This window comes from Anas acuta, chromosome 2 (assembly GCF_963932015.1).
Source record: "Anas acuta chromosome 2, bAnaAcu1.1, whole genome shotgun sequence".
Classification (NCBI taxonomy): Eukaryota; Metazoa; Chordata; class Aves; order Anseriformes; family Anatidae; genus Anas; species Anas acuta.
Window position 1 is genome coordinate 11,255,092 of NC_088980.1, and position 21,680 is coordinate 11,276,771.

A 21,680-nucleotide genomic window follows, 5' to 3' on the forward strand; every position below is an offset into this window, starting at 1 on the left:
TCAAGTTAATCACAGTTAACTAAGAGAGATATTGCTGCCTCCACCAGTGATATTATTTGCTCCTGCTGCTACATAGCCCTAGGTGATGGTTACAGCAGCTGTGCTGAACAGGAAAGAAATAATTTTTTTTTTCCCAAAATTAGAAATAAAGAATTTCCAAAAATGGGAGCAAAAGACAAAAGGTAATAAAATACTGCTGAAGAAAGGTTTAATTAAAAAAATCAGGAATTCAACAGTGCCTAAATCTTTATTTTTCATAACCTACATATTTTTTTTTTTTTCAAATTAGACAGTTTTACATTTTATGACACAAAAGGAAACTTAAATTACTGATAGTTTACATGTAAGCTTGATTCCAGTCTTAATGGAAGAAGAACAAAAACAAAAACCCTCAAGAAGGCTTCCATATTACACTTCTATTTCATGAATTGGCAGCTGTTAGGTCTCCTTAGAAATCTTCGATTGTCTGCTGCTATTAGTGTAATAGGTTACAAAGCACATAAAAATCCCTAACTGTAGCTAGCTGAAGGAGATACAGAGATAGGTATGCACCATTACAGTCAGCTGTTGCTTGAGATACACTGCACCACGCTCAAACAAGGGCCTTTCTGTGCCAACTGCTGAAGTCTTTAAGAGGATAAAGCAGCAACCGAAGAAAATTGCCACCGTTCATACGTTTCCACGTGGCAAGTGACAAATGTCGTGGTGGGGGACTGATCTGAAACAAGATTACACAAAGTTTTAAAAGCAACCTTTTTTTCCTCTTTTTTTTTTTTTTTTTTTAATTCCTGGAAGAAGAGTCTCAGATCCCGTTTTAGCTTGTTTGCAAAATGAAGAGCATCACCACACAATCCCACAAGGTAGAATGCCAATTTTAATTACTGTATCCCTGAACCTTTAACTCAGCTACTGCTTTGGGGAGGTTTTTCATTTTAAAAGCCACATTTTATTATCTCCATGTATCGTAGCAACAGTCTGCATGCAACTTCACAACTCTACTCCGAAAGCTCCATTTTGTCATCGAGTGGAAAAAAAATCTCCAAGTAAAATGCAGTAAGGATAAGTTGTACATTACACAGCTATTTGGCGTGTCACCTTTTTTTTTTTCTTTTAAAAAAAGCTATAAAAACCACATCAGAGGAAGATTTAAACTTTCGATGCAACAGACTGTTGCTGGGTAAGCAGTAATTACAGTGTATTGACCTAGCACAAATGGCAGCAGAATACATCAGAACAGCACAACACATCCTGCTGGTCTCAATATATTACCTTATGTACCAGTTGAGCATTATGACTAGCTGTACACAGTCGCCGTAAGTAACCACTTGTGATTGTTTGCAGCTGGTAAGCCTTTCACTTTCAGCAGACAAACAAAATGAACCATACAGCCGGCCTAAACCATACACAAATCTAGCTACCACTTTCACTGCCACCGGGGAAAGGATAAGCATGTTAAAATCCAATGACAGAACTGGCTGAGCAGTTTTGGTGATGTTGTCAGAGTCCTATCTCCTCCCACAGCATTCACAAAGTGCGCTTTTTAAACAAGAAAAATCAGCGGATTCCAGCATGCCCTATTTTAACCAATTCTGCAGCATACAACAGGCTGGATTTAGAAGGTCAACTAGTTACCGATTGATGCTTTTAATAGGAAATTTATCAGGAGTTAACTTCTACAGTTACTTTACAGTTCTACGAATCATACTTAGGAAAGCACTGATACTCTCGAAAGCAGACAAATAAGCTTCAGTGTATATTTTCTTAGCAGTCTGAAGATTTTTCCAATTAAATTTGATTTTATTAATGACTTAAAATTACAGTTTGACTGCTATAATTCAATATTTACATTGCAGAAAACTTTGGAATTGGTTAAATCACTTGTTTTTAGAGGGATTTAGGAAAACATTTGAGGGCTTTCAAATAAGACTTTCGTTCCGTTTCCCTTTTGCAGTGAAGAGGCAGAGTCAGTTCAGCACACCAGAATAAAATAAGAAAAAGAAAAAACAACAAATTAAAGTAATATTCAAACCACAACATTTAGTTTATCTACATCCAGCTCAACAGCAACATTTATAATATCAATAATTTTTATCAGATTTTTTTCTTTAGGGTACCTTTTTATATGTTCTGATTATTTACAACTGTACAAGCAAAGCACACACTTCCAAGTGCACATATTTAATACAGTATTGACTATTTGCATTTACAGATTTTTCAACAATCTGAAAAAGATCAACTGTTTAAGATCTTTAAGGTATATTACAAAAACTGCTGCTAGTTCCTGTACTACAGTATGTTTACCCAGTAAGACCAGTGACAATAGATACATACTGTAACTGAGTAATTCTGTATTCCACTCTTGCTAACCCTCAATGGGGTCAGACCTCATTAACTCTAAGCTGTCTTGTACAAAAGTTAAGGCAAAGTCATTTTCAAGTTTAAATAAAATTCAAGTCTTTAAATATTGGATGGAAATAATTCTTTAAAAAAATCAGTTGTTTAAATAAACATTTTTGTGGAATAAACTGTACTGTCATAGTCAGCAGGAATGAGTTTAGTCTGAACTTCCTGCAGTTTAAACACTTAAAGAAAAGCTTTAGGCATTTTAAAACAAAAATAATTTATATTCAACTTTATTAGAAACTTGCTAATTTAGTGCATCCTTGTCCTTCAGAAAGCGCATCACTTCTAAAGTAAGTGTGAGAAACCTCATCCCAGAGGTAAGTATCAGGGATCTCTTCCTCCACCACACAAAACAAACACCATTATCTCACGGCTCGAAAAATTTAAATCCATATGCCAATGCTTGTAGTTACAGGAAGACGTCAACACAAGGCTGACTAAGATATGGACTCTTTCAAAGAGCACTTGGGGTAGAGTTTAAAAAAAAAGTCTACACAGAGCACAGGGGTAACCAGAACATACAGCGCTGACTCAGTTAACTCCCTTACAAGCACAGGGAAGCTAAGGTTATCACAAGAAGGCTACAGTGCTTTCTCCTGATAACATCCACTAATAAGCTTCACCACCATAGAAGCTCACAGACTTAATTCTTTCTATTCACAATGTGCTTTGTATTTGCAAATTATAATATCAGTTTTATTCTGGAGTGAGAAGATGGTTACTTGCTTGCAGTAAGTCAAAAAAGGAAACATTTTAGAAAGACTGCTATGGTGCTCCGTAGGATTCATTCTCTGTGTGCAAAACATCAAAAAAAGATTTCATTTTTAAAAACGCTAGAAACAACTACTCGTTTAACCTAAAAGTGCAAGTTCATTTGCTGACATTTAGTACAGCAGCCCAATAAAAAAAATCTTCAAGGTCACATACTAACTCGTAAAATATATCTACTTCCTTGCACTCTACACACTAGCTGCCGTTATCAGTCTTTTGGACACTTTAGATATGTACTTGCAGACCAGTTTATTAAAAATATTGCAGCAGCACATTTCTGCTTAACAGTTTAGAAAAAAACTCACTATACAGAGCTTGCACTCACACAGCCACAGAGAGGCTTAATAAAAAGTTGATTCTTTTTCTAAGACAAATATTTTACATCTTGAAAAAAATAATCACACTAAGCTTCACCTCCAATTAAGCACCAACCTAAAGGTAAGGTTTAGAACAACTATCCAGAAATATCCAGAAAAAATAGAATGTTTGTTCAAGAGGGGAAAAAGTATTTCACAGAAAAATAACTTGCAGGCATTGTTATATGCCTAGTATCACTGCAAGCTCCTAACCAGCAACTCATTCTCAGGTATCTTAGTGGGAACATGGGTTTAATTTGTGGGAAGCAGACCTCTTTTTGAATCCCTCCCAGTTGTTAGTTTCATCACTGAGGAGATTTAGGAGGGGTGTTCTGTTCTTTATTTAAGCGTTTGCCAACAACAGCTGGAGGGGACGATCTGCGTCCTGACTGTCTCCTCTGGTCTTTGGGTTGTCCAGGATGTGACTTCGCAGGAGGAGGTTCTCTGTTTTTCTCTATTGTTTCTGTGGGCTTTTTTTCTTCTTTCCCACATGCTACAGTGTTTGGCTTCTGTTCTTTCTGGGGTTGCAATGTAGGAGGATCCTTAGTTGTTCTCTGGCAAATTTCTGCATAACTAGGTTTTCGCAGTTCCTGGGAAATCAACAGCAAACAGGACAGCAGAGTTAAAGCATCCTGAGCAAAAATATTTTACTTTAATGAACAAAAAAGGTAAAACCTTTTGTGACAAGCAACTGCCGTGCTTAAACATGCGTGTGAGAGTTTCAATATGAAGTTTACAGAAGTGGTACAGAAAACAAGGTGAAAGACAAGAGAAAATGCAGAACACTATTCCAGAACAATGGGATACTGTGACAGAGAAAATACTTCAAATTCAGGTAAACACTAGAACAGCTGAAACAGCACGAACACTCCAGTTTAGGTATCAACATACAGATTAATACTTCTACCTCAAGGCAACTACCAAGTAGGACGACAATTCAGGTAGTGCTATCATTCAGTGGAAGTTATCTTGAATATTTTTGAACTGTTAATTGCACATCACATGATCAAGCAGCAATGGAGAGCAACAGAAGCAATATTCTGTTAAATACACCATGATCAATCATTAGGAGAAAGTGAAGTAGTGAGGGCACTTACCGTGGCAGCCCCGTTGACTTGTACCGATTTACATGCAGTACTGAGTGTGGAAGAAGAAAGCCTTTCTGCACTCTGTGTCTCTCTCTGCTGTTTATCCACAACCTTGGAGTCCCTGTAAAGCATCCAGCAGGAAAAAAGTCTCACAAGAACTGAAACATCAGGATAAGTGATTGATCTAGTAATGGCTCTGAAACTGTCTGAGTATGACTGTGAAGTTATAGCTACAATTTGCCTGGCACGCTATGACTAGCATTGCATTTAAAAAACACTATCAAACAAATGTTAGCGTGGAATTTGACATGACCTAGTATTTGTGACATTCTGATAGCTTTTGATAGTCAGTTATGTTACTCCTTTTTCTCCTATGAAGACAAACTGAGGGAGTTGAGGTTGTTCAGGGAGACCTTACAGCAGCCTTGCAGTACCTAAAGGGGCATTCAGGAAAGCTGGGGAGGGACTCATTGTCGGGGGGTGTAGTGACAAGGACAGGGGATAATGGCTTTAAACTAAAAGAAGGGGAGATTTAAATTAGATATTGGGAGGAAATTCTTCACTCCAAGGGTGGTGAGGCGCTGGCACAGGCTGCCCAGAGGAGCTATGGATGCCCCATCCCTGGAGGTGGCTCAAGCCCAGGCTGGATGGGGCTCTGGGCAACCTGGTCTAGCAGGAGGAGTCCCTGCCCTTAACGGGGTTGGAATTAGGTGATCTTTAAGGTCGCTTCTAACCCAAACTGTTCTATGATTCTTTACTGTATGGACAATGATACTGCCCATGCTTCAAAGCTATCTAAATACAAGACAGTGAAGTAAGTACTCAGTACTTTTTTAACACTTGCTAAGGCTAAAATACAACACTAAACATAAATACAACACTAAATGTTTGTCTGTTGAATGACTGTCTGGATCACTATTATAATACTATTATATGATGTTCAGAAATTAAGTTTCATTGCCTTCACTACAAGTACAAAAGATTACTTTCATCAATATTTTAAAAGCTATTTACAGTGTTCCACCTTGCATTCTGATGACAGCAAATGCAAACATGACAGAGTAGAATAATTACAGATGTGTAATTAAGTTCTTACTCAGAAGGCTGGGTTGGCGAAGGAGACCTTTCAAACGTCCTGGGCAATGTAGAAGAGACTGGCAACAATGGCTCCCGAGGAATTCCAGATGGAATAGTGTTTGTACTTGCATCCACATTAACGTTCTGAAGGAAAAAAAGGCACAGAAGGGCAATCATAGTATCCAATTAACGTGGTTTGCCTGAAAATTAATGCAATCAGGAAACAGTTTATATGTTGATTTCAAATTGTGAATTAGCTACCTATATTGGAAGGGTTCAATACATGGATTAGAACTGAAGTTTTTTCCCTTTACAATTACTTAGGAACACTGACAAATCACACCAAGGCTCTTTTGCAAGGGAGTCTGAAGCTTTTTTCCCTGGGGGATACATCTGGATGACAAAATCACTTCTTTTGACCTTGGAATTTTGCATCCGGTGGTGACAAAGGCGGCTTGGTGTCTCCTTCCGTACCCATAGTTAGCTTATTAAGACAAAAGTCTCCCAGAGTTACACACTAAAAAATCAGCTTCTGCAAAGTTCTAGCTTCTAACTCAGCACCATCCTGACGGCTGCTGCTAAAAGCAAAACAACTCTAAAAAAAAAAAAATGAAGTTTTTGCGAACTAGGATATGACCATCAATTCAAAGTCCCTTTTCTATGCTTAGTGTGATTTGCTACGAGAAGAGGCTTTTTCTGCAGCCCTGACAATATTATTCTAATGTCAAGTGACACTGTGTTTCTAGATACAGGCCAGATAGATTCAAGATGCATACATGAATTTAAGTTGTCACAAAGTAAGAAGTAAAACAAGACTTTAATTTAAAAAATGTATTTCTAATAATTTAACCATTTCATGTGTTTTAAAAAGTGTTTTTTCATACTGCTTCTGACCTGACTGATTCTAGAACCAGAACTGGAAAGAAGGGAGAGCATTGGTGGAACCCCAGCACAGAAGGAACAAAATAGCCATCCTTCTACCCCTAACGCCAGCAGTCAAAGGTCATAAAACACAAGACTCCTGTGGTCACTACTAAAAAAGAAAATGGTATTTGATGACATGTAAATCAGGCAGCATAGGTTACTACACTGGATTTAAGCCTGGTTTTATTTGAAATAAAAGTAGAACCATATGAGGTGGATGTTTAAAAATAAAGGAACAGCTTCTACAGTCATACTCACTGTAACAGTACGTGCCTATCTTGAATTTGGAAGTTGCTGAGCATTCTGGCCCAAGTCCATTGAAATTTGTAGGTACATGGTTAATTGACAATAACTTCAAGTGAAGCAGACATACAAGTGCTGTTGCTAGGCCAAAACTCTCAGCCACCCATCTGACAGAGGTGCAGCTTTCCAGTTAGAAAATATGGGATGATTAGCTCCTGCCATTCCCCAGAGCTACATCTAAAGAGCAGCTAGATATGATGGCTCCGTAACAATTGCTGGAAATCATAAAACCTAAGTCCACTTAGCTTCTTTACACAGGTCTTGCCAATCTGACAAACAGGAGTAGCACTGCCTAAATCTAATTCAGTACTACGTAGCTATGTCATGCAACAAAAAATTGCTGAGATTAAGATGAAAAGTAGCCTGTATGAACTGGCAAGATTCCAGTGTTAACCTTTCTAGTAGACCACAATTGCTCTTTGAAGCCAGTTACTGCTATCTTATTATTCACGCCAACATGGAAATAGTGCAATTCCTCTCTTGCACACAATGGTACAGACATTAACTCATGGAACCCAGAAAAATAAAAATAGGAAATCAAAGGAAACTTAAATGTGTCAGTGCATTGTACCTGCACAGTATCACATCAGTGCCTCTACAGGGAGAAGTGCAGATTCATTAGGTTAAGTGCAGTCCAAAGCAAGTACTGGATTTGTAACAGGAGGAGAAACACATTTTAAATTGTAGCAGTGCTGGTGACTGCTGAAATTACATTTACAACATGAAATATGATAGCTAAAACCACTCTAGAAATAATATAGGTAAAATACAAGTACACAGATTGTCAAGAACAGATCACAATCTAGGTTACTGGCACACATTAAATTGAAGACTGCTCTTATCATGGCACTGTTCTGCACGTTCCTTCTAAACACAGCCCTGGAATGCAGCTGTCTCTAGTCTCATGTGCAGGAGACAAAATAAATACCATGTCTGTATAATTTCTCTTGGATGGAAACGGCCCTGCTACTTCTTTCCTTAACCAGCCTATATCCTAACAACCTCTGATACCTGGACAACAAGAAAACACACGTGCAACAGTTCAGGTTTTAAAGGAAAAAAATCAGAAGATCTCGGTGTTCATTTGGTTGCTTTACACAGCTATGTCCAGCAGTTAGCTTCTTCATTTAGAAGTCAGCCCCTGGATATAGAGGTGCAAAGCTAGCAAAACACAGATTAACATTACAGCTAAGAAAAAATTTAAATTATAAACTTCCATAGCCTAGACTGTTCAGTAGTGTACAGGGCATATCACTCTTAATAGACAACATACTGTCACTCACAGTTCTAAGACAGTTCTAAGGATGAAATCTACGAACAGCTACTGAACATCAATTCTCACCTGCATCTCCACTGTATCTAAAGAGCAAACTTTGATTGACAAATCATAGTTACAATCTTTGTGCAATATGACACGACAACTCTTGGAACCAGCTGGTTTTGATAGCAGTTCTTGCTCCAGCTGTGATGCTTTTGTGTATTAAGATTACATAGGCAGCTTCTTTATAGTTCAGCACTTAAAAGTTTGTCACTTGAAAGTGTTTTATACACAGTTCAGAAGTCTTGACTTTCAAATAGGAGGAAAATTAATCATTTTTCACATGGGTCCAACAAAAACGCTGAGGCAATCAGGAACGGTAAAGAGCACATTTTCTAATCTCTGATAATCTGCAGGTGCACGTATTCCACACCGTTTCAAAAAGAATACCCAACAAATTCCAAGATATAAATGCAGAAGGCAGTCACACAACATTTGACAGCTGTTTTTTTAAAAGCAATTCTCACGACCCATGTCTTTTCTACATATAAGACACCAAATCTGAAAGCAAGAGATATGCAATTCTTTGTTTTCCCAATGAAAACAAACACTGACTACTCACTCTTTCTTTTGACGTTCCTATTACCACACTGGACAGTCTGTTTTCAAAAAGGTCTTCGGTCTTTAAATTGCCAGCAGCCCCGGGTAATGGAGGAAAGCTAGATAAACCCAATTCAAAGCTAGGAGACGGAGGTTTTGGGGGTGGTGGAGACTGTGTTTGGCCTCTCTGGAACAGAAATAACATGCTGAGGTTACCATACTGGATGACAGAAAGGAAAATCATTAATCTAAATGATGTTTTACATTTGATTTACATGTGTAAAGCCCTGCAGACCTCCCTCCACCTCACTTCCCAAGAAAATCACAGTATCCAGGAATTCATTTTCCACTGGTGCCTTTAAAATATTTAATTATAATTTAAATGGATGGCATAAATATCTTTAAAAACATCACATGCATAAACTGTAATGCTACTGGTATAGTTAAGTCTTCTCCCTGACCCTTCTTTCAGGATGTACAATACACTGACATGAAAAAGACCATTTTAGATATCAAGATACAGTTAGAATTCAGAAAATAAGCCCCTTTATGTGTTGATGTTAACATCCTACGTGAAAGGCAAGAATTAACACGAATCTTATATCATTTAAGTTCGGATATATTAAAAATTGGCAAGACAGCATGCCTTGCATTTAATGTAGATGATGGCAATTTTCATCAAATTTACTAAGTGACCATATGAGTTCACATTTAAAATGCAAATAAAGTGGTTTTTGAAACATGAATTTTTCTAATTAAACCTAAGAAAAACAAAGTTCCAGGCAAAAACATTATTAGGTTTAAATCCGTACAACCTACAGCAGTTCAAGAATTAAATGAGTCCTTCGGGCAAAGATCACTCATGGAAACTGCTTGTAAGAATTTGTAAAACTTCTATTTCTGTCGAAAAACTAAAATTCATTTTGTTATATACTGGAACTTAAGTTACCCATTAACTTTGTCTACATCATGTAAACAAAGATGTAACAGATGTTACTGTTTCATGACGTGATCTCTGCTTCAAAATAGTAAGTACAAAGTTGTCTTTGAGATGATTCCTATTTTTGACAAGGGAAACAGTTCCTAGTATATCGCTGAACGTGAGAATAATGCTTATAGACAGAACAGGGAAAATGTTGCATTACTTACTGTTTTATCCCCTTTTTCACGAAGAACAATAGACATACAAAACTACCCTTGAGATCCTTTCACAAACTACTTTTTATGCCAAAAGAAGGGTCTATCAGTTGGGAAATAGGGAAAGAACAGACACAGAAGCAAGAACAACTGCAACCCTCAGGCTTGCTACTAAATCAGCATTATGCCCCTCCAAAGACAGAATTCAAGAGTGTTACAGCAATGAACGCTGTAAGCCTCCCAAATATATAAAAACAGAAGCTAGGTGACCCAAAGGGTCACAGAAAGAAACTACACTTTATCCAGCTCAAACTGTAAGAGGGACAACCTTTTCCTTTTTAAGCCAGTATTTCAAATCAGAGAACTCTATTTTCTTAAACAGGACTAACGTCCTGTAATAGATACTGCTTTAGATATTCCTAAAAAGTAGATCCCCCCTAAAATATGTAAGAGAGAGTTAACGTGGATATATTAACATTTTGAATCAGAGGGACTGGGAAAGACTTAAACATAACTTAAGCTGCCAACTGCATAAAATTTCTTAAGTCAACTTCATACAAGTTCAGTAATTGGCTTATGTCCCTAGGTAGCCTCAGATACAAACTGATCAATTTCAGGTTTCCTGTGCTTTCTCAAGCAAGGATGCATTCTGCCTATAATCGCTCCTTCTAAAACTTAAAAGAAGTCACCTCTTCTTTCAAATACAGCTGGCTGTGCTGATGTCCTACATACAATATACATCCACTGCACATGAAATAGGATCCTCGATTCTACAGTCTGAAGGTGTCAAACATCAATTTTTCACTTCAGGATATGTTACTTAACAATGTACTGAGGGCGTGCAGCTGCTCCCACCTTTGTTGAAGGTGCAGTATGGGACAGCAGAGACTAAAGATTCATGGGCCGAGAGACTGGAAGGAACCTGACTACACAGGCTGCAGTTAAAGCCTGCTGCTGAGAAAAGGGAACTGGTAGACCTGACTTCCAAAGAAGTCAGTTTTACATTTAAAGTTAAAACAACCTTTAAAGTCAGCCGAATCTGAAGAGCCTCTTTGTTCAGTAAGAGTGCCCCAGGTAATCCTTACTCTTGCCACTCATTTATACATCATGCCTAACCTGTACCACTTCCTTGTTCTTTCAAAGAAAAGAAAAAAAATCATTGATGGAAAAAACATCAAGCAGCTCTTAAAGAGCAGAAGAAACAAGTACTGAGAACCCTACATGTAATCTGATCTCACCGAGTTTTGAGAAGTTTGACAAGAACCAAAAGGAACCACTTGCCCTGTTATACTTCCTAAAGCCTTGACATTCTTTTTTATCCATGTCCCATTAAACTACTCAACAGCAGGAGGCACCAATATGCAAATGCAATTATTTCAGACTTCTGAGAAAGCGTTATGGCTCAAGCAGTGCCATATCTCTGCAACTCTAACATGAATCATGAAATAATCCAGTGAGACTTCATGAACTTGCCATGTGAAGCAGAAATAAATTGCAGAGAAGTGCCTGGTTTTAGCTAACCAAACCCTAGTACTATTAAAATATAGCTAGTGGGTAGAAGAAAGAAGTTAAGTCCAGTCTTTTCAAGTATTTATTTAGGTCTCCACCTTGAATTTAAGTTCACAAAAATCACAGTATTTCAAGTGTTAGTATATCCACCCTCATCAAGTGGTCCTGAACACCTTAGTGCGTCTTGCATAAGCACAATCTCTCATACCCTCCCTATAAATGAAGAACGACGATATGGTTCCTGAAAAAACAGCTTTGTCCTTCTTCCAAGGAGAACGAGAACTGTTGTGTTTTGTTTTTGAACTCTCCTCAGAGTTGGAAGTAGAAAGGGAGAAACAGGGAGATGTATTAAAGGAATAACTGATCACTTCATAGCTAACATTCTAGCTATACATTATGTGACACATGGATCTATAAACTACTCAATGTCTACATGAATGATAATCAAATCTCAAGCTAGGCTAAAGTCGGCCCTCCGTGAATGCGAACAGTCAATCATACTGACAAAATAAAAGTAAGGTAGAAGTCATTTGCCATGATAAAAGAGTAATTTTAACTTTTTGCTGACTTTTGAATTAATGGACAATGTTCTCTGATACCCAAATGCAGTAAACTCAAGTGAATTTAATCAGCTATCTTCAGTCAAACAAGTTCTTCTGCAATAGCTCATCTCACCTGCTATTACACATAATATCCATACTATTGCCTAGCTACCCCACTTTAATTATAATTGAATGCGATCATGAAAACTCACCGTAAACTTGTCCTCCCTTTTCTTTCGGTAGCCATACGAGTTTTTCCTAAGGGAAAGAAAACAGTTATCAGAACCTCACCTTTACATGAATAGAGAAATTAAATTGAATCGCTATTTCATTCATCTTTAGTTCTTAATAACCTGTCTAGAATGTTTTAGGGAAAGGTTAGCAAACTCATTAAAATAAAGGCACAGACTTTATACAAGTCAGCATAACACACTATTTGCAAGTAATTCCTGAGTTAAAAGTGCATCTCGGTGCCAAATATGTATAATGCTTACACAAAACCTTTGAATAGCCAGGGAAATTTTTTTTTTTTTTAAACACACAAGTTTAATATAGGATCATCTGCAAAAGACTCAAGTTATCTTCTGATTCAGTAAGTGACTCAAAATGGTTTACTTGGAAACAAAAGCACAACCATCATTAAAGAAAGTACTTTTATAAAGCACTTATTAGAACTGCACCGTGTTTCAAAAATTCTAAGATTAACCTGCTAAATTCTCAAATTAAAATTGGTGCCATCAGTTTTCAGCTCCTCAGCTCCCCTCAAACTGCACAACAATAGGTTTTCTTAGTTGCATGTAATCCTTCTTCCTCCCTCCATACAAAGCCATCATCTTGAACATTGTAAACATCTAATACGGGTAAAATTCTGGTCTTTCAGGTGCACGATCTACACTGTGACAATGGAATGGCACAACTGCTTCATTAAAACCAAACATGCAAAAACCTTTCCTAAAACACCTAAAGAAAGCATAGAGGATTAGATCTTTGTAAATTGTTCATCAAGTGCCTTTAATGGCTTTCATTTGGTAGGAAAGTATGCGATTCCACTTGGCTTTTTTTTTTTTCCCCTCTATTTAGGACTTCAGAGGAAGTACTTTGCAAGATTTTAGGTTTGAGGAGAGAGTCCCAGATTAAAATAGTAATGAGAACAGCACTGATAGCATTCCTCTTTTACTAAAAGCAGCAGCACCAATAGCGTGTTCTTCAGCAGATACCTACAGAAGCACACTCACCTCCCTCTACCTAATCCAGGAGACGAGTCCACGCTGGTCTGTTCCATTCGTCCAGTTCCTACTTCCCTCTTGGTGTAACTCGTAGTAGCATTCTGCATCCGTGTCCTGTTTTGTCCCGGCTGCCGCGTCTGTGGACTCCTGACGCCATTGATTAAACGATCAGCAGAAAAGTTGAATATTGTAGGACTGTCTAGAAGCCCAGGTCCCCTTTCTGCACTGGGTATTGTATGTCGTATATGGGACTTGCTAGGATTCCTACAAATTCAAAAGTCATTTCAACATACGTACTATGATAGATCTTCTGAGGCCTAAGCCTATACACAGAATTCAGAAGAAGCAAAATCTTTGGTCCTCTGTTGAGTGCTTCATTTACAGGAATGTTACATATTCATTTCAACAGGCCATGTGAACCTTTCCATTGCACTTTCAACTCTGGCTTAACTAAAAACTACTGCAAACTGAAAATGCTAGGTCAATAATCCTGCTAGTCACTTGCCATCATTCACAATATTTTATCTGAACGTATTAAATCATGGAACAGACAAGCTCTCAGCTTTCAGACAGTCCATTTGCAATTAGAAGCAGCATGTTCACTAACAACAGCAACACCATCTGGCCTTTGGTGTCACTTAACCTTGTACCAAGTTCAGTTTCACAAGTATTTTCAAGTTAGGTGATGTTTCTAGGATGAGTAGATTAAAACCCCACATACTGGGTAATAAAGCAGTATGTATATTGCTAAAAGATAGTTGAACTTGCCTGTTCCTGGGAGGATACTGTCTGAGTGTAGTCAGTGGAGAAGCAGCAGGCTTGAAGGTTGGAGATGTGAACCCATTGATAAATCCAGTATTTGGAAATGGTGTTACCTAAAAAAAAAAAAACAACAACATATATATCATGCTCATGAGTATAAACAAACTTTGTACGATTTTCTCTAAGTCTTTTATTTTATATCCTTCTACACAGGTCAGTGTTTAAGAGAATGTCTCAAACAGCAATAGAGTGTTTGCCCAGTGCCTTGTAACCACCTTACAAAATGCTGTGGTGTTTGTGTTTTTCTGAGAACACAGCCACTATATGCATATATTCAAGCTCTGACTTGTTAGAAGTATTGAGAAATATTGAGCCAAAATTCTCAACTGTAAGCAACACTCCTCTTATTTCAGACCACACTATGAAGCATCTCTAACCCTGAAGCCATACATTGTTAGTCTCTTATGTACACAACATGTAACTATTTCTTATTTGTATGCAAATCACTCAAAATAAACCTTCTCCATTAGTTCCTCATTCTAGTTAGTTATCTTCCACGTGACACCTACATAAACCCAAGAGAGCTAGTGGATGTTAAATAGACCTGCTTCTTTTTGCATCTTACTAACTTACACTGTGTGTGACTTACTGTATCATTCCCAAAAGAAAATGCATTGGCAAAAGATTTTATGGGGATGGGCGCATATCAACATCTAATATTAACAAGATACCTCAATGTGAAGCACATTCATATTAGCTTCCCCAACCTCCTTAATGTACTTTTTTTTTTTTTTTTTAAAGAGTATGAATGAGTTTTATTTAGGAAGTATCATTAGTGATAGCAAAAGCTTCCTTATCGCCTTCTCTCCCTGGAAATAACTAAAATGCAGAAGAGTAAGACTATTTTCAATTAACGTTTACGTCATAGTCAGGAATAAACTTCAATATAGCACTCTTTCTGTACGTAATTAAATGATGAAAAAGACTGCATCTTCCAAAACAGCTGGGATTAACAGTTTCCTTTACATGCTTGTCTAAAAAAGCCTGTCTTTGTTCTTGTGAAACTTAGAGCAGATCACTAATCAATGAAAACACCAAAGCTGTCATCCCAAACTACTGTTTGCCTAACCTAGTGCACATTAGCAAATGCTACCTCTGACTCCCAAACCAGACCCTTAAGTTTAATGAAAGAACAAAGTTTCATCAAAACACTGCTTTGAAGTGCTTTGTGCTTTGATATTTATATCTTGAACACTGTAAATTCAACCAAAGCTAGTAAACAGCTACTGAACCTGAATAATGAAAAAGCACTGAATGCAGAAAAGGAAAATCCATTTAATTCTTTGCTTAAATGGACACTAACAATATTCACCTCTTCTTTCTTTAGAAGGATGATCCTTTTAGAGATAAAAACATTTCCATTTTCCAATGGCAAAAGCATTAATTTGCTTTCTCCACAGAATTAATTTGATTCCTCAGAAGTACACCTATTTTTACAAATAGTGCATGATAGATCTTTTTTCAAATACTATTATGTACTTGAAGAAGTAGTAGGTAATTTTAAAATTTGGAGGCCATGCTGAGAAACTCGAGTTTCAGAATTAAAGCTTTAAGCCCACACTACTGTCTGTATTTCATCACAAGCTAGAGATGAGAAAGTACAGTTAGCATTTATGCTGAAGCAGAAGAGGAGAGAAACTTCTGGCATACATGCAAACCTTTCTCTACACGCAAACTGCCATCTTGTCTCATGAAAATTATTGCAGTATCATTGTTCCTCTTGGTCCCTATTCTCCTCACTAATAATTTCTATTCAAATATAGCTTTTTCTATTGTGTGAAACCACCACGAAGGTTCAATAAACATCATATTACATTCATGTACACAAACTGCAGCCAAATGCTGTAAAGATGTGCAGCCAGCCAATGGCAAGATGCCTCAACACAGTGGGAGGCAATGCTCTGCCAGTTAATTCTCCTATTTTTTAACTAAGAAAGGTAGAAGAACTTCAATGCTGACAAACTTTTAAAGTCTTCCCCCAAAAGCCAGGACTAGTAAGCTTTCAAGAGTACAAAGTTCCACAATAACTTCAGGCAGATACAGACTATGTTGTGCTTGAACCTGCAGCCAATCAATCTCCATGTACATCGGTGCTACCAAATGACTCCACTATTCCACAGCAAGACTTGTGCAATAGCTGGCTTTCATTTTTCTAGAGTAAGAACCACATTCGTTTTAGCTGCTGCTTAATAACATGTCTGCCTCTTAGAATAACATCGTTCACTATGCTCGTTACCTTGTCTCCTCCACATTCTTCATCCCCCTTAAAAAGCCTTCCCCTGCAAGGGCTCTGGCTGCCTTCCCTATGTGTGAAGTGTTTAGCACACCAACTTTTTAATTAGCTTGCTGTTTGGTACACAGGAAGTTTGCTCAAGTTTGTTCAAGGACACTTTCATCCTCTGCCAAAAAATCTAAAAAGCTTCTGATTTTGAAGCATTACTACCCTAGTTTTTTAGCTGCAAGCAAAGAGGCATTTATAGAAGGGACAAAGCAGCTCCAGAGGACAACATTAGTCCCTGACTCGTTAACAGAAAACTATATTCATATTAATTTCCATAAGATAACAATGGAAGACTAAAATGAGCCAAGAATGTCATAATGGAGGAAAAGATGGAACACTCACTGCAGGATGGATGTCCCAAGGGAGTATAAAAGGACTTACAGCTACCACTCTAGCTCTAAGGCTTACCCTTTTCTAAAGAATTTGAAAAATATGCATTTTAAGTTTTTTTTTTAATTAACAAAATTTATTTATTTTTTATTGCCAAAAAGATGCACAGAAAATATTTTACCCTGTTTGGCATATTCTTAAGGGAATTTAGCAGGTTAAGCTAGAACTTCCCTGCTGGAAGACCAAGATGCAAAACCATCCTCATTTATGTGATGTGATAACATTAAAGTAATTCTGTACAAATTTTTTTCTGGTACTCATGTACATATTCTGAAGCTCTAGTTTCTACAGAGGGTTTTTGACCATTGCTGAACGAAGTCTTTACTTGGCCATTTCCAAGAGAAAACTTTGCTAATCTCTGGAAAAAACTACTGCCTCAAAACCTGAAAGGTTAAGAAGAGGATCTTGCTCCAGTTTAAGAACAGATGCTATTCTCAATCTTGTACACCATGGAGAATTTTGAAGAACTGTTTTTCAAGAAGAATCAGCATCTTAAAACCACCCTTTTTAGGATACGTATGCTTCCTGTACCTCAAGACTCCATACCAAAAATACCAACTTTGAGTAGAATTAACCGCTTCTTAAGTGAGAGACTTACCAAAGCAGGGTCAAGGTAGCTGTGTGTGGTTGACCAGGTCTGTGGGGCAATTAAGCTGTACAACGGAAACTGCTGTTGGGGGCTGTATACTGGAGGTAAGTAAAAGGATGTTGTGTAACGCTGCTGCGTGTAGAGGTTCATATCCAGAGGTCTATATCCATTCTTTGGCAAAAATGTGTTTATAGCTATTGCCTTTGCTTTTATCCTTGCCTGCAAAGGAGATTAGATTATTTAATACAGCAGCCTTTCAAATGTAATCAGGATGGTTCAAACTAGCAGATCTCAAACTGTACACTTGTCAGTCATTGCTCTCTCCTTCAAGGAAGGCAGGAACTGCTGAATGCTTCCCTGCTGGCCTGATGCTGGGTTGGACATACTGCTGCCAGAAAGGAGGAAAAGGAGAAGTATAACAGCATCTGCTACATTTCAAAACCAATCTCCAGGTCAAATGGCTGCTGAGATTGGACCACCTTTATATATATATCAAAAAAGGCAAGTGGGCCCCCACAATAAAAGAACATATGCGCGCACACATGAAAATAAAACTTAAAGCTCTACTTACCTTAATGGGTTTTCCTTGGAAAGTTTTCACTTCTTCTCTAAGGTATCTGTAAGCCTTTAAAAAGTCATTGTAAAATTTGTCAAATATAGTTTAAACAAAGGCAAGTTAAGTTTTGACAGGCTAAGCCTAACAATAATTCTTGAAGTGTCCGTTAATGTTAGACTAAATAAAGCCCTCATATTTAATCTGCATCTGGCGAGACTTAAGTTATCACTGCAGAAGTGCTTCAGTAGCATTAAAACAAGATTTTAAGTCTTACAAATGAAGTGTTTCAATGCGTCATTTAAAATATCAATTCTCTTAGTACATAGTATTATAGCTTTGGCCAGGAAGCCAGGATATGCAAACAAGATAAAACTTAAAGGATTATGTTTAATAGTACCGATAACTGAGTGTTAGCTAATGGGAAGCATTACTGATTTTTAAAGGATTTTTTCTTCGTAAGTTCTTACACATTTGTAATACAGCTTGTAACACCTCCTCCAGGAGGGCTCATGGCAGGGGGGTTGGAGTTTGATGATCTTTAAGGTCCTTTCCAACCTCAACCATTCTATGATTCTGTAACCCAGGCAATACTCCCTAATTTCATCCTTGTTTCCTGTTATAATTTCAAATGCTTCTAAAAAAATAAGTGTTACCTGCTGTGCATCGGCTTCTGATTCAAACGTGATGAACCAGTTGTCATTATAGGCAAACTCACAGTTGATAAACTTAGGCAAATTATCTCCTTTGAAAAGTGCTTCAACCTCCTAAGGAAAGCAGTAGGAAAAGGAAGAGAAAAGTGTGGGAGAGAAGTGTACAAACAAAAGAAAACATCAATTTGAAACAGGATTCTAGAATTCCTGATAAGAAAAATCAAAAGCACTTTTCAGCTTACAGAACAGGAACTAAGAACTTCAGAACACCTACTCTAAGTGTTACCTCTCCAGGCTCCCTGGTAGTTTGAAGAAATATGGGGAAGCACTGTCTAGGCCATATCAAAAGCAGCTCCTGCTTGCTCCCTTGAGCTAGGGGAGATAAGCCATTTAGGCCACAGAGAGACAAGTAAATTTGGCATCAAGTGCAGAATTCTCCTGCAAAGCTGTTGCATCTTATCACTCCTGAATAAAACCACTTCTTCCTCCCTCCTTTTGTGAGGCACCAGTGTCCACAAGAGATGAGGAAGCTGATCCAGAACAATGTCTGCATGTCCCTTGCCCCCAGATCCATGAAGCCACACAGGTTTTTCCATACTGCACGGGATAGGAGATCCCTGACCTTTTGGCAGAAATTTGGAGATACACTTTAACTCAAATGGCTACTGATTAATATTTTTGAGAGCAGGGTTTATGTTACCTGAAAAACAATGAACTGATTTTTATAGAAAAGACACACCATAGACTTTTATTATTTTGCATACTATTCAATTTTGTCACTGAATGGAGTCAACCAGCATCAAAAAGCAATGCAACTTGGGAGGCCTTACAGGGTGTCAGAACACTGCTGCTTAAATAAAGCCTGACCATGCTCAGCCAGAAAATGTATCCCGTTAAGCCTGACTGGTTAAGTCTAGATTTTCCAGTCTCACAAGTTTAAACACAATGTATAAAACACTTCACTTCAGACTTCTCTGAACTTTGTTTTTGTTTTTAAGCACTTAAGAGAGACCACCCAGTGCTAATATATCCAACCTGACAAACTGATGACAGTAAGAAAAACAATATATTATATTAAAAGCCAGGCAGTCTTTGAAAGGCTACATTTCATTTAGAAAGTTAAAAGCAGCTGATATTTTTAAGTAGTGTACATAACACATCTAACTTCTCCCCTCTGATTCCTTTGAGCATTTTTTGTGCTCCAGTCTCTCTAGGCCACTTATTTATTTACTGTAAGTTTTTAATCTAGCAGTCCTACTTATACATTCAAAGAATCAAGCTCATTCAAAGAATCAAACTCTTAGACCCATTCCACAAGCTAGCAAGATCCTTAGTGACTTGCTGACACCTCTACCTTCAGCATTGTGGGAATGTTTGCAAAGCTTTACGAACTTTACCCTGAAAAGGTGCAGCAACGTCATTTTCCATTCCAAGATTTATCTTCTCTCATCTTTGTTTGCTATTTACCCAAAGCTAAGAGCCAAGTGTGTATGGATATGCCAGAGTCCAAGAAAATTATGGGATCTCTACTAAACACATTATCATCAGTTATTCAGCCCTCTTTAGAGCTACAGATTTTACTGCAGTCTGAGTGATATGCTTCTATCAAACATTCATTATCCTAACAAAAACTATGAACTGAGGCTTACAAATGCAGACAGTAATAAGAAACATAGTAAGAAATATGATGCTCTTATTAAAACCTGGAAAAAAAAATCTAACTTCCAAATATTAAGTAAGAAACATTCTCCTTACTGAACAGTTACTTACTTCAATGGGGGTAGATTCAGGTACTTCACGTAAAATCACAATACAGCGATTCTGATTTGGCCTAACCTTTTCTCCCTTCTCATCCACTTGGACTAAAGGCAACGCTAAGAGAGGAAAGAAAAATGTATTTTAGCTGTCAGCAATCATAATAGTTTTGCACACCAGAAGATGCTTTGGACACATTTTTACAACAAAATTGCGTGTGTAAAACTTTAAATATTTCAAAATATTAAGAAATAGTAAAGACTGCTGATAACTTCCAACACGTGAAACTGAACAGACGTTCCTTGAACTCTCCACACTTTTCCTACACTTCCAGACTAGGAAATCACATTTCATTAGTTATCCCTTTTAAGTTGCACACTGAGTATTGCTCTTTCTTAATTCTTACTTTAGGGGTAATGTCCACTAGCCTTTTCTGAGAACCTAAACTCACATTACTCTCATTTACATAGATCATTTATCAATACCTCAAATGCAAAGTAGCTTTTACAGGGCTACTGTTCCAAAAACATCATGGTCTAAACTGGAAGATGCCTGCTCTTCAAGCTTTACAGTAAAAAGGATGACATTTTATTGTAATACTTGACAAGCAAAATGAAAAGTTACTAAAAATCCCACTTAATAGTCCTACAGCAGTAATCAAAATGCATTCAAGCATTCAGCTATTTTACTTACATCTCAGCACTTCAACAATCAAATCCATATCAGTACTGAGTTTCTTGACATGATCAAGGTTTGCTACTGTCATTATTGGCACATACTGATCACTGTCCATCTGTGATATAAGGTACATGTCACTGGCAAGATTTTCTCTGTTGGGAGAGGAAAAAATGAGGATACATCATTGACATAGCTTTTTATGATCTTTAATAAACTAGAGACAAAAACTCATTATCACTGAGTAGAAGACACATTCCTGCAGTAAGCTGTATTTTCAGTGTTTTCAGTTTCCCAGCCCATTCACTTACCACGTTCAGCTGTTTCACCTCCCAGAAACCATGAAAATGACTTTTTTTTTCCTTCATGCAACAGTATTGGCATCTTCCTGTTAAGGCAGCATATTACCCCCACAAACATGTGATACTGGTAAGCATTTATTACTTCGAATGACCACTGATTGCAACAGGCAATGCAGGAACATATGGATTAAGAATTTTTCTAGGTTACTAAAACAGGTGTTTAGGGTTTTTGTTGTTTTCTTTTTTTAAATCTACACACAAGCACTGAGAACAAACAGCTTTGATAAGCTTGCATCAGTCTATACTGGAATGTATACATTTCAAAGTCCTGTTTTTTAAACTGATCATTAAAAGATAAAGGAATCTACAGATGCATGTACAAAAATCAAAGACAGTTTCAAGCCAAATTTTAAAAGATTAGTTTACTCAAAGCTTATCAGATAGGTTATGCTATCCGGTTTTACTT

The 21,680-nt window shown here is 37.4% G+C and overlaps 1 protein-coding gene across 4 annotated transcripts in view; it reads right to left on the reverse strand.

The window, feature by feature from the left end:
* Positions 1 to 228: 228 nt before the first annotated feature.
* Positions 229 to 21,680, reverse strand: part of LARP4B (La ribonucleoprotein 4B) — a 57,236-nt gene continuing 35,784 nt past the window's right edge. For 3 of the 4 annotated variants that reach the window (XM_068673483.1, XM_068673482.1, XM_068673480.1), the window contains 12 exons: positions 20,931 to 21,067; positions 20,253 to 20,356; positions 18,486 to 18,596; positions 17,848 to 17,901; positions 17,286 to 17,495; positions 13,963 to 14,069; positions 13,204 to 13,458; positions 12,181 to 12,226; positions 8,803 to 8,967; positions 5,715 to 5,839; positions 4,628 to 4,739; positions 229 to 4,120 (listed from right to left, as the gene is read on the reverse strand). In XM_068673483.1, coding sequence (XP_068529584.1) covers positions 3,836 to 4,120; positions 4,628 to 4,739; positions 5,715 to 5,839; positions 8,803 to 8,967; positions 12,181 to 12,226; positions 13,204 to 13,458; positions 13,963 to 14,069; positions 17,286 to 17,495; positions 17,848 to 17,901; positions 18,486 to 18,596; positions 20,253 to 20,356; positions 20,931 to 21,067 — 1,711 coding nt within the window. In that variant the 3' untranslated portion in view covers positions 229 to 3,835. The remainder of the gene's footprint in view (positions 4,121 to 4,627; positions 4,740 to 5,714; positions 5,840 to 8,802; positions 8,968 to 12,180; positions 12,227 to 13,203; positions 13,459 to 13,962; positions 14,070 to 17,285; positions 17,496 to 17,847; positions 17,902 to 18,485; positions 18,597 to 20,252; positions 20,357 to 20,930; positions 21,068 to 21,680) is intronic. The other variant, XM_068673481.1, reaches the window with a different exon arrangement.